This window comes from Glandiceps talaboti, chromosome 9, assembly GCF_964340395.1.
Source record: "Glandiceps talaboti chromosome 9, keGlaTala1.1, whole genome shotgun sequence".
In the NCBI taxonomy this organism is placed as follows: domain Eukaryota; kingdom Metazoa; phylum Hemichordata; class Enteropneusta; family Spengelidae; genus Glandiceps; species Glandiceps talaboti.
In genome coordinates this window covers 25,499,242-25,513,227 of record NC_135557.1, presented here as the reverse complement: position 1 = coordinate 25,513,227, position 13,986 = coordinate 25,499,242, and the positions used below count along the sequence as shown (strand labels likewise).

The following is a 13,986-nucleotide window of genomic DNA, read 5'->3' as shown; positions in this document are numbered from 1 at the left end:
ACTTGTAGTGTAGTGTTTTGGGACTTCCAATGTTTTCACTATCTTGATCACAGGGTGATTAGAATCACACAACAGAGGAAACCGCTATCACTCACTTGTGTAATCTACTACATTGAAGAACAATAAATTTAGTTTGCATCTATCTAAAGGCTGGATTATCAGTGTTGTATGTCAACATGTCACAATAAAAGATTTGTTCAGTTTCTGTCGTAACTGTCCAAAGTGATCTCACCACAGTAACTTTTATAATCAATATAGAATGCAATATATTTATAATTCTTAATGTTATTTCTAGAGTACGAAGAGTGCATTTTGTTTTCAACTTTGGTTTTGTTATTTTCATCAATAATTTAATAACAGGTGTTTGCTGTAGTGTTTATCAAGGTTTCTGATTCTCTGTTTTCATATGGAAAGTAATCTGGCAAAAAGAACGACTAAATGTTAATTGACGAGAACTAGAAATCAACACAGGCAGCGTAATTTTTCTTTGTTTTTTTTGAGTTTCATTATTACCTTTTTAAAATTTGCAATAATATTGTTGATAGTTTTGCCGTCCATTCTGTACACACCAAATATCTATATTTATGCTAACAGTTTTTGTTTCCCCACAGATTTGTTCTCTTTCTTGTCGGTATTATTTAAAACTCAGATTGAATTTGAAATTTCTATATTTACTTTATGAATGTACATACCTATTGTTATGTAAATAGTATGTAAATGAGGTCATAGGTCATGCAGCTGATAAGATAACATTATTGGATGTTTTTGACATGATGGTTTGCATATATTATAATGCTTATATCAATATTAAAATATACTTTCTATGTGAATGCATGAAAAAATGTAAGAGTGAAATATTATGGATCAAAAAAGTAGTTCCACAAATGTAAGTTTTTGAAAAGAACTCAGGCATAAGTTTATAGTTTGCGATTCTCCTTGCCGCCAATACCGTTTTTATAGTACTTTCAAAAGGCTGAGATTTAGCAAACATTTGCATATCATTTGCATGAGGTGGGACAAAAATGTTTATTGACCAATAGCATCATGCATGTAAATATGATTGAATGTCAATCACACACACTGTCCAATCAGGGTAATGTTTAGTGATAGCTTTAGATATGCACAAATGAAATCATGAGGAAAGGGTATGATTAAAAAAAATCATTATACTTTATTAAAATTGGAAAAATGAATATATTGGGGTAATTTGAAAGTCTGAATGAAGAAATGATAGATTATTATACCACAGAGGGTGCTGTTTTGTATGGTGGCTACAATCAGTGAACAAATGTTTATTGTGTTTAGTGCTGAAATGTGTCTATAAAACAAAGGCTAGTGATGTCTGCACTGTATATTCTTCACACCCATGTTACATTACAGTCCATAATATCAATTCCATGAAAATATAGAATACTACGTAACCTATGTTGAAGTCGTTTCGGAAACAAGCATCTCAAAATGGTGCCCTACATTTTGAAAATTGAAGGCTGAAGTCAAATGACAAAAATACGAAATAGTAAAAACATGTTTTCCTAAAATAGTTTAAGCTGATACAAAGTTAGCAAAGGTTTTTATTTTGTGAGAATGTCACTAACTCTTGCCTTAAAACAGTGGGAAATTTTTAGTTTTGGCTACAGTAAATAAACTATCATGCCCCTCACTTCTAGTCCAAAGCTGGTTTTGAACAGCACCCCTAGTTGGCCATACAGTCTTTTGCCTTTCTGAAGACTGGAATTTGACTTGGACAGTCATTATGAAATGGAAGTGTACAGCGCCCTCAGTGTCATTAAATGGTCTATCATTTCTCTGCAGACTTGTACATCTTTATGTCCACTTTAAAACTTTTTCTAGTTCCCATGCCAACCAGGTCAGTATAGGCAATGTTACTTCAATAGAAGTAATAAAATATAGTATTAAAATATGATATACTGAAAGAGTTTCAAGATTGTTATGTGAAAATGTTTTGTAATAAAGAAGAAACATTTTAAAATTTAATAATGGTAATGTACCATTGGCTTCCAAACAGCGCCCCCAGTGGGAAAGCAGAAATATCTTTTGTCTTTCAGGACCATTGGCGAACGTGACACTTTATATGCATAAACACATAGTAACTATCTAAATATGTAAATGCAGGCCTATATATTAACCTATGTTACTGATAAACATGTCTACTGAGCCATACAAAGACAACAAGGGGAATATACTGAGCCGATAGGCAAACAAATAATCCCAAACCACTATCTGATAGCAAAAGAAATCACACACACACAATATAAAAATAATTTGTTCCACCTTCTACAAGCAATTATATGGCCTAAGTAGTGGTTTATCCCCATGTTTGAATTTTCTATAAGTACAAAAGTATGTGGTTACCAATAGTATCATCAGTAATGTCTAAATAGACTAGTTTACCTTACTTTGTTCATATTACCATGAGTCCGTCTAGGTGATGACGTAACATTTTTTTTCTAATTGTAACTATATTTAAAAAAATGTATAAAATATATATAAAAGCTGGGATTGGTTATGTTAAAATCAACTTGTACATAAACACACAGTACTCAGTGAATATATCATCAAGTATATTAATGAATAATAAAAAACACAAAAGTTTTCTTCAAACGTATTACATTGCAAAGCTGTTTTGAAAAGTAACTTTACACATGAACTTTACTATAAGTCTCTTAATATTTACTGAAATCAAGACTCATAACATCTATTTACAGTGACTTGTATTTATGTTGTGTTTTTATGTCCCTATTCTACAAATATTCTGATACAGTTATGGCCATAATCAACAACAACTATTTTCTGTGGTGTGTCATTTGTCAACACTATACCTTCTGGACATTTAAGCCCGTCACTGTAATTATCAATACGACACAGGAAACTTCCACAGATGTCAAATTTCTGTACAGTATTATTACCATAATCACATGCATACACGTATTTATCATTGGCATAGACTCCTGTGATGAAACTAAACTGACCATCCCCGTTACCCTTACTACCACAGGTATATAGGAATTCAAACTTAGCATTAAAAACTTGAATACATTGACGGCTATCTGACACAAATATCATTCCAAGGTCGTTAATTGTGATATATCTAGGTCCGTAGAGATATTCGTGACCTTTGACCTTACCCCGAATAACCCTCAGTTGTCTCCCATTTGGTGTATAAATTATTACTTTACTTGGCTTATAATTTGTTACATAAACATTGCCATTTACAGGACTTATACTGATTCCACAGGGCTCATCGAGGTCATTGTGTCCAAAGCATCCCTTACACTCCCCATTGTCATTACTAATAACTATTTGATTGTTACCCTGATCTGTCATATAATAATCATTATCAGCTGATACTGCTACATCGTATGGTATGAAATTATACTTATATCCCGGAAATTTAAATGTTTTTAAGCATTTCCTAGAGTCAATGTCGATGATTTGAACACGATTATTATCAGTGTCTGCTACAGCTATGTTGCCGTCATTGTTCATAGCAACACCCTTTGGATTGTTAAATTGTTCATCTTTGCTGCATTTGCACCCCAATGTCTTTACCAATCCTTCGGTGACATGAATTTCAATTGGTGATCCTGGTATTGGTTGATTATTTATTTCCATGGTAACACGATATTCACCAGCTGATGTCCCATTAATTGTTACTACGTGTGTTCCATCGCAGTTATCTACCATCGATAATTTCTCCAATGGTGGATCTGGTTTCACCTTGATTGGTTGACGAGGCAGTACTGGTCTTCCTAGGTTATCATTCGTAGTAACGACAATGTCAACTGATTCTCCTTTGATTATTTGTTTTGGAATGATTTCAATTGTACACTTTCTAACATCAACATCACACCGTATTTCTCCTAGTCTGTCATTCTTATCCATTTTGTCGCATGAGATGAATTCTACATCAGATTTAATGTAATCATTCGTTTCGAATTCCATTGCAACTAGTTCATCAGCACGTGCCGTTGTCAATTGTTTAGTCGATAACATATGTACATCATTACCATGATGCATCAGTGTGTCTACATAAGTACATGTATCAGAGATATTTTCACGATTTACTTTTAAATCATCAATTTCTTCAGCTAAATGTTTTAATCTTAATTCATATTGCTGTTCGAGTTCTTCTTTCAGTCGTTTTTCTTCCTGACGTACCTTTCCGATAATTTCTTCTGTTCTTTCCTCGACTTTCTTTTTTTCTCTGTCACAACGTTCCGAAATCCCCCTTTTGATATTTTCCTTGATACCCTGTTTGATATGAAGTTCATTCTTTTCTTTATCTTTTAATGTCTGTACTGTTTGTTCTAATTGTCTACGGTACTCACCAGCAGCGTCTTTCAGATCCCTGTACGAATGTTCAGGATTTTTATGTTCGATGATCGTGCACTCGGTGCACACAGGTACCTGGCAAGTAACGCAGAAGAGGCTGATTTCGTTTTTGTCTTTGTCTTTGTCTTTGTCTTTGTCTTTTTTGTCTTTGTCTTTGTCTTTTTTGTCTTTGTCTTTGTCTTTGTCTTTTTTGTCTTTGTCTTTGTCTTTGTCTTTGTCTTTGTCTTTGACTTTGTGTTTGTCTTTGTGTTTGTCTTTGTCTTCTTTGTCTTTGTCTTTGACTTTGTCTTTGTCTTTGTCTTTGTCTTTTTTGTCTTTGTCTTTGTCTTTGTCATGACGTGTACAATATCCAGGTTTGTGAAACGCGACAGGAATGTTTGGATTTGTTTGCTTGTACTCATCAACCGTTACCACGCGATGTGAACGCAGTGCTTTCATTCTGTTATGCCCGGTATCCATACAGGTATCACAAAAATACTGTGGACATTCGAGGCAAACTTTAGTTGTTTCCTCCTTGTCACAACTCTCACAGACTATCTGTATCGTTTGGAGTTGAAGTCGTCGTCTTTCAACAATCAAATCCACCAGTGATTTCATAAATAAATTTGACGTTAGTTCTTGGACATCTCCATCGGATAGCTGACATGTTCTTTGACACGTAAAACACTTTAAATCGCCGTGTTTCTTGACAGAAGTTATCAAACACCGTTGACAAAACGTGTGTAGACATGGTAGGATTTTAGGATCCTTGTATTGTTCACGACAGATCGGACAGGATACAAAATCATCGTCAATCTTGTTGAGAAATTCGTTGATGTCACCAGTAACGGCCATGTTAAAATTTAGACGGGCTGTGTTAGATGTATATGTAATATTCAACTCTCAATTGTTTATGTATATTAGTGTTTCCATATCACGTGATTACTAAATGTTGTCGTTTGTTTATCACCACCAAACATAGAACAATGTATACCTACTTGGTTCTTATCTTTAAAACCGTACTTTTTACAATTTTCAACTCAACTGAACTTTCCAAGTAGTGGTACGACAGCGTTATGTCATTAGGTCATTGATTTGAAGTGTTTTATTTACTAGTTACAGTAAAAACTGTATAGTATATGTCGGTTAAGGTTCATACGATTTTACAAACGATTTCACCCAAGTTTTGAAGTGATTGGAAACAGAAGCATCCTAAACCTATTAGCTTGCAGATTATCAACATCCAACTAGGGCATATAATGTCCCTCCTGTCATCTCTATCTATTATTGGTAATTTAATATGCAAAATGTGTGTAATGGATGACGAGTCTACAATTTGCAGTGAAAGAGGAACCAAGGTTTTAAAAAACACCTGATATGTTATCTTCGTTTATGTTTATCACCCACTTTATACAATACCTTTCCCCTAGTGGCAAAGAAAGTACAAAGTATGTCCTCTTGTAACCGTCCTATACTTAAGTGTTAACATATGCATATAAATGACGTCATCAATCGACTCTACTAGAAAAGTTGTTGAGTCATCAACAGCCATTGTGATACAGATTCGATGGTCATGTTTTGCCGAAACCGCGTGCGCGTGCGCGTGTTAGTGAGTGTGAGTGTGTGTGTGTGTGTGTGTGTGTGTGTGTGTGGTAGTTTAAAATACAAAATACAAACAGCATAGCCATATAGTAACCAAGAGAGTAAAGTGGTGATAATAAAAGAATATTCAAGTATTTAATAGCTGTCACTATAGTTTGATATTTGCCTCTAAAAGCCTCCCGTACATGTCCTTCTTTTCTAAACGGTACCCCCTCCCCCTTTCCACTTGCTGTTTCTCCCAAACGTCATGGTTGAAGGAGGAAGCCATGTTGGCTGTGTTCTTGCAGGTTACAGCCCAACGCGAGCTTTCTTCTTGCAAAGCCCACATTGACATTTGTTTTCCAAGATATCCACATCTTATTTACTGGACGCCGGTGTCCATTGACAATGTTATTTTTAATGTAGTCTATATATCAGGCACACAATTGTACATCTCAAGAATGCAGGAAGTGTAATTGCACATCTAAAAAAACCCTATGTAGCCCTTTCGTGTGTGTGTGTGTGTGGGGGGGGGGGGTTGGATTGGGAGGGTACAGTTCACAATGTTTTACTGCAAGTGTACAGTGCCCTCAGTGTCTTGACATGGTCTACCATTTCTCTGCAGACATCTTTATGCCCGCTGTAAAACGTTTTGTAAGTTCCATACAAACCAGGACAGAATAGGCATTGCTACTTGAATAGGAGTAATTCAATAAAATATTAAATATGATATACTGTGAGTTTCAGGATTGTTATGTGAACATGTTGTGCAATAAAGAAGTATTTCGAAATTTAACGTTGTGTTCTTTTATAATTCTGTATTTGTTGACATCGTCATTTTCAATGTAATCATTTGTGTAATATCAGTGTCAACTTTGAATTAATATATTCATTGATTGCACTGTATGCCATTCTCATGTCTCATTTTGCAATCTTTGTCAAAAAAATATTTAAAAAGTCACTCTGTCACATACTGCATGAAGTTGTCAACATAGCGTGTAAAATAATCTGGGAGTTCCTAACATGTAAATGATCGGCAACAAAGTTAATAGAAATTCTTTGAGTTGTTGTGAATACAATTAACCTTTGCCATGAAATACTGAGAAATTGTGTTTTGAAAGGGAGGCTATAGCTCTAGCACTCAATTACGTGCATCACGGCATTTGCCTCGGAACAGCGCCAGTGGGCAAACTGAATAATATTTTGTCTTTCAGGTAATATTAATATTAGAGAGGGACAACGTCTATGCATAAATACATGATAACTATCTATGTATGTATATAAGGGCCTGTATATATTAAACCACTTTACTGATAGACCTGTACATACTGAGCCATAAAAGACAACTAGGGGACATACTGAACCGAAAGGCAACTAAATAAGACTAAACCACGACCTCAGCAAACTACACACATATACACACGGACCGACAAACATACAGACAGACAGACAGACAGACAGACAGATAGACAGACAAACAAACAGACACACACACACACACACACACACACAACAAATATATGATTGAAAAAAAAGTTTGGTTGAACAAATATTCATATGGCCTAAGTAGTTCATATATATTGGCCACTCACAGAACAAAAAGAAGAAGAAGAAGAAAAGACAATAAACATGAGAGCTGAATAAAGAAATAACACCTAGTTCACTACATCGGATAAGATTGGAATTTCCCAAAAGCACTTCCTAAACAGTAGTATTGACAGTAATGTCTAAATAGACTAGTTTGTCATGTTTGATCACATGACTACGAGTCTATTCAAACGTTGACCTTGATACTATTAGTACTTAGTAATATACCAGCTGAACAAATTGTCTTATTCCGATTGTAAATACATTATAAATAATGGTGCAAGCTAGGATTTGTCATGTTAAAATCCACTTGTACATAAAAGCATTTTAATGAACAATCAAACACACAAAGTTCTCTTTAAACGTATTACATTACAAAGCTGTTTTCTTTTTTAAAGTGACTTTATACATCAACTTTACTATAAAAGTCTCTCAATATATACTGTAAACAAGACACATGGCATATATTTCCTTATTTGTTGTATATGTATGTCCTTATTCTACAAATATTCTGATACAGTGATTACCTCTGTCAACAACAACTATTTTCTGTGGTGTGCCATTTGTCAACACTATACCCTGTGGCCCTTTAAGCCCATCACTATCACTATCAATACGACACAGGAAACTTCCACAGATGTCAAATTTCTGTACAGTATTATTACCATAATCACATGCATACACGTATTTATCATAATAATAGACACCTCTGATGCGACTAAACTGACCATCCCCACTACCCTTACTACCACAGGTATATAAGAAATCAAACTTCGCATTGAAAACTTGTATACGCTGATGGCTATCTGACACAAATATCATTCCTAGGTCGTTAATTATGATATATCTAGGTCCGTACAAATTAACCCGAATAACTTTCACTCGTCTACTACCATTTGGCGTATAAATCATTACTTTACTCGACTTACAACTTGCTACATATACATTGCCATCTACAGGACTAATAGTGATTCCACAGGGCTTATTGAGGTCATTATGTCCAAAGGATCTCACATACTTGCCAGTGTCATTACTAATAACTATTTGATTGTTACCCTGATCTGTCATATAATAATTATTATCGGCTGATACTGCTACATCGTATGGTATGAATTTATTCTGAAAGCATGGAAATTCTAAAGTTTTTAAGCTTTTCCCATCGTTAATGTTGATGATTTGAACACGATTATTATCAGTGTCTGCTACAGCTATGTTACCATCTTTGTTTATAGCAACACCATTTGGATTGTTAAAGTGTCCGCCTTTGCTGCCTTTACATCCGAATTTCTTCACTTTGATGACACGAATTTCAAATGGTGATGGTGGTACTGGTTGATTATTGATTTCCATGGTAACACGATGTTTACCAGCTGATGTCCCATTAATTTTTACTACGTGTGTACCATCATAGTTATCTACTGTCGACAAATTCTCCCAAGATGCATCTGGTTTCTGTACCTTCACTGTGATTGGTTGACGAGGCAATACTGGTTTTCCTAGGTTGTCTTTCGTTGTCATGACAATGTCAACTGAATCCCCTTTGAGAATATGGCTTGGAATGTTTTTAATTATACACTGGCTAACATCAACATTATACCGTATTTCTCCTACTCTATCACTGTTATCCATTTTATCACACGAGAAGAATTCTACATCAGATATAATTTCCATAGCGACTAGTTCATCAACACGAGATGTTGTTAATTGTTTAGTCGACAGCAGGTGTACATCATTCCCATGATGCATTAGTGTTTCTACATAATTACAAGTACTAGAGATATTTTCATGTTTTGGTGTAAGTTCTAAATCTGGTTCATCAATTTCTTTATCTAAATCTTTTAATCTTAAGTCACATTTATGTTGGAGTTCGTCTTTAAGTCGTTTTTCTTCCTGACGCACCTTTCTGATAATTTCCTCTGCTCTCTCCTCAACTTTCTGTTGTTCCGTGTTACAACTATTCAAAGTCTTCGTTCTGATAGTCTCTGGTTTTTCCTTGATATCATGTTTAAAAGCAAGGACATTCTGTTCTTTCTCTTTTAATGTATGTACTGTTTGTTCTAATTGTCCACGGTACTCACCAGCAGCGTCCTTCAGATCCCTGTACGCATGTTTAGGAACTTTATGTTCGCTGATCATACACTCAGTGCACACAGGTACCTGGCAAGTATCGCAGAAGAACTCCATTTCGTGTTTGCGATGACGGGTACAGTGTCCAGGGTTTTGAAACTTGGCTGGAATGTTTGTTTTCTGGTACTCGTCAATTGTAACCATGCGATGTGAACACATTGTGTTCGTTCTCTTATGCTCTGTGTCAATACATGTATCACAGAAATGATGTGAACAATCTATGCAAACTTTACTTGACAATGTTTGCTTCTCTTTAATATATGTTTTACAAACGTCGCAGATCAGCTCTTTCATATTGAGTTCAAGTCGTCGTCTTTCAACAATCAAATCCACCAGTGATTTCATAAATAAATTTGTCGTTAGTACTTTCACGCCTCCATCGGGTAGCTGACATGTTCTTTGACACGTTGAACACTTTAAATCGCCGTGTTTCTTGACATAGTGTATCAAACACTGTTGACAAAAGGTGTGTAGACATGGTAGGATTTTAGGCTCCTTGTATTGTTTACGACAAATCGGACAGGATACAAAATTGTCGTCAATCTTGTGGAGAAATTCGTTGATATCACCAGTAACAGCCATGTTAATAGGTAGACGAGCTATGTTAGATGTATATGTATTATTCAACTCTGCTTCATGCCTTTATATTAGTATTTCCAGATCACATGACTACTAAATGTCGTCGTTTGCTTATCACCATGCATAGAACAATGGACTAGTATAAGTACCAGGTTCTTATCTTCGAACTATAGTTTTTTTTTTTTTTATTTTTTTTTTTTACAATTTTCAACTGGACTTTATTATCCAAATAGTAACACGGCGGCATTGTGTCATCAACTCATTGATTTGAAGTGTTTTATTTACTAGTTATGGTAAAAAGTCTATGGTATATGTCGGTTAAGGTTCATACGATTTTACAAACGATTTCACCCAAGTTTTGAGGTGAATGGAAACTGAAGCATCCTAAACCTATTAGCTTGCAAAATATCAGCATCCAACTAGGGAATATAATGTACATCCTGTCATCTCTATCTATTATTGATAATTTAATATGTACAATGTGAGTAGTTAGATATGAATATGTAAATATTAGGTCTACATCAATACGGTATTAGGATACTAAACATAGTACATCAAAATCAGTCAGGAAAGCAGGTGTACAAGACGGTATTATCACATAAATAGGATAAAGAACACCAGGAGTATAGATACTTTGTCAGAATGAGGACAAATTGAATTCTATTATACAACCATGGATGACTAGTCCACAATTTACAGTAAAAGAGGAACCAAGGTTTTAAAAAAAACACCTGATATGTTATCTTCTTTTATGTTTATCACAAACTTTGTACAATACCTTTCCCCTAATGGCAAAGTACAAAGCATGTCCTCTTGTAACCTCCGTTTACTTCAGCGTTAACATATGCATATAAATGACGTCATCAATCGACTCTGTACCTCAAACGTTGTCGAGTCATCAACAGCCATTGTGATACAGATTCGATGGTCATGTTTTGCCGAAACCGCGTGCGCGCGTGTCTTTGTGTGTGTAATGCCTCTAAATGCCTCCTGTACATGTCCTTTTCTAAAAGGTACCCACCCTTTCCACTTGCTGTTTAACTCCCAAACGTCATGATTGAAGGGGGAAGCCCTGTTGGCTATGTCCCTCTAACACAGGTTACAGCCAAACGCGAGCTTTCTTCTTGCAAAGCCCACATTGACATTTGTTTTCCAAGATATCACATTTTATTTACTGGCGGCTGATGTCCATTGACACTGTTATTTTAATGTAGTCTATATATCAGGCACACAATTGTACATCTCAAGAATGCAGGAAGTGTAATTGCACATCTAAAAAACCCTGTGTAGCCTTTTCGTGTGTGTGTGTGTGTGTGTGTGTGTGTGTGTGTGTGTGTGTGTGTGTGTGTGTGTGTGTGTGTGCATGCGTGCGTGCTTGCGTGCTTGCGTGCGTGCGTGCGTCTGTCTGTCTGTCTGTCTGTCTGTCTGTCTGTCTGTCTGTCTGTCTGTCTGTCTGTCTGTCTGTCTGTCTGCCTGCCTGCCTGCCTGTCTTTCTATCTGTCTGTCTCTGTCAGTGTGTGTGTATGTATGTGTATGAGGGTGGGTGGTTTGGTGAGTGATATGAATATTGTGACCAACTTGTGGAAAGTACACGAGAAACTATAGGCTCGTAATACTATAGGCTTGTGACACAAATACGTCAGACCCAATTTTAAATCGCTCCGCACGCCACCATTGTGACAAACTCATGACAGAAAATACACAAGAAATTCTGATACCCAACACCAAATAAAACAATTGAATAGATTGCCCATGAAAGCTGATAAGTGGTAGCGTTAGCAAACCTTCGATAAGCGTGAAAAACCCACTCCGTCACACCAAGCTGTTCGATTTATTTTTGTGTATGGCAGAACATACACTATAAAATTGAACACAGACATATTCGCCAATGCAATGGCAGCGTCTCTAGACCATGCACAACCAAATAAACCTGAAATGTCACGACCAATTCGAGAAAGCTGATGACTCGACCTCACAGAGGCATACAATAAATCATTTCCCTTAAGTTAAGGAAGAAGTGGGTTTTAACAGAAAAGAAGTGAAAATAGCGGTAAAGCAAGAGATTATGTCATAAACGTAGAGAGAGAGAGAGAGAGAGAGAGAGAGAGAGAGAGAGAGAGAGAGAGAGAGAGAGAGAGAGAGAGAGAGAGAGAGAGAGAGAGAGAGAGAGAGAGAGAGAGAGAGAGAGAGAGAGAGAGAGAGAGAGAGAGAGAGAGAGAGAGAGAGAATGAATGGGGGAAAAGTGTTACTATAGCTATCTGGCCATGCGACCAAGACTGCCCTCAGTAATTGACTGGCATATGAAAAATGTGCTTCGACTAAGACACATGATATCTAGACCTGAAAAACAGGGAAAAATCGGACTGTCTCCAGTAAGGTGCTGAGATGAGTCATATACTGGCACCCGGGGGTGCGACACCCATAATCTTTCAACAAATATTCCCCCGACCAGACCTGTGCATGCTCTCGTGCACAAAAGGTTGATACATTACAACTACGCTTTTGTTGACATAACCAAAACGTTTACTCAGGGCATTAAGCCCCCTCTGTCTTGGTGAAATGAAACCCAAGAATCTGTCCTGTAGATAACACTACAACAATTCTTCATTGTGGATACCACATACAAATTCATAGACTAATGCTTGTAGTTCAGTTGTCATAGCCGCCTCTATAGTAATATGCAATAAAAAAAATTCAATATAGTGCAATGCCCATGATATCTATAGAAATTGATTTGCCATTGCCACGCAAATACTTCATAAGTCCAATGTTTTCTGAAATGAAATCATCGTATACAGACCAATTCAATTCAATATTCCGTAATGGTAAAACAACCACGCTTCAGCTGACAATGCCAACTGGAAGCCATGAGTTAAAACAAGCTGATGAACTAACTAATGGAATAATGTCTTCATAATACAGTTTGTTCACAAAATAGAATCAATACAAAAATGAGTTCCATAAAGAAGTAAAAGAAGTACTTTTCTTTCCATTTGATACTGTCAGTTAGTGTCCAGCGTCAAGAAGTGAAAATCATAAACAATGACTGCTCATCAACCAGTCACTATGAACCATTTCCGTCATACCTGTGCCTCGACATCACTATGTACCCATCCTATTTGGAAACAAGTGACAACCATGAACTGTTCCCGTTCACCAAGTGTAAACTACCTAGGTTTGTTACACTCCATGTGACTCACCTATGCAGGGATGTCAAACCGTGAGGAGAGAAAACCCAATTCTCCCTGGCTACGTGCCAAGATGTTCTTGTAGCTTAGATTGTCTGAACAACAGGAACTGTTCTGCTTGCAGTCAAGTCTTTCCAAACTTGACTAACGACCTTTGACAGTCTATTAAAACCACAGTCATTCACTGGCTTCCAGGCTCTTCTCGGATACCTAACACTCTGTGGCCTGTTTGTATTTGTATCTGTACTACTGGTGTTCTTTATCCTATGCATGTGATAATACAGTCTTGTACACCTGCTTTCCTGACTTTTCTTGACTTGATGTGCTACGTTGAGTGTCGTAAAACAATATTTATGTAGACCAAATATTTACGTATTCATATCCAATTACATACATTATGCATATTAAATTATCAAACATATGATAGATACAGATGGCAGAAACATTATATTCCCTAGTAGGATGTTAATAATTTGCAAGCTAATAGGGTTAGGATGCTTCAGTTTATATGTCGATTTACAGGTTCAGCTTGCAGACGAATTAATTCAAGGCTCGGCTTTGACTTTGTCCTTTCCTCTCTGTCCTGAAAAAC

The 13,986-nt window shown here is 36.3% G+C and overlaps 2 protein-coding genes across 2 annotated transcripts; both read right to left on the bottom strand.

Moving 5' to 3' along the window:
• Positions 1 to 2,757: 2,757 nt before the first annotated feature.
• Positions 2,758 to 5,187, bottom strand: LOC144440037 (tripartite motif-containing protein 2-like). The gene is made up of 2 exons (XM_078129266.1): positions 4,765 to 5,187; positions 2,758 to 4,428 (listed from the first exon to the last, which is right to left on the bottom strand). The coding sequence occupies exons 1-2, from the start codon at positions 5,185 to 5,187 to the stop codon at positions 2,758 to 2,760; spliced, it is 2,094 nt and encodes a 697-aa protein (XP_077985392.1).
• Positions 5,188 to 7,995: 2,808 nt separating this feature from the next.
• On the bottom strand, positions 7,996 to 10,209 carry LOC144440036 (E3 ubiquitin-protein ligase TRIM45-like). Its single transcript, XM_078129265.1, has one exon. The coding sequence runs from the start codon at positions 10,207 to 10,209 to the stop codon at positions 7,996 to 7,998; it is 2,214 nt and encodes a 737-aa protein (XP_077985391.1).
• Between the last annotated feature and the right edge of the window lie 3,777 nt (positions 10,210 to 13,986).

Bases quoted from the DNA above. Each gene is read 5' to 3' on its own strand.
- LOC144440037 (XM_078129266.1), bottom strand. From the start codon at position 5,187: ATGGCCGTTACTGGTGACATCAACGAATTTCTCAACAAGATTGACGAT. The intron at 4,429-4,764 runs GTAACGGTTGAT...GTTACTTGCCAG, and splicing joins CACTGCGTTCACATCGCGTG to GTACCTGTGTGCACCGAGTG.
- LOC144440036 (XM_078129265.1), bottom strand. From the start codon at position 10,209: ATGGCTGTTACTGGTGATATCAACGAATTTCTCCACAAGATTGACGAC.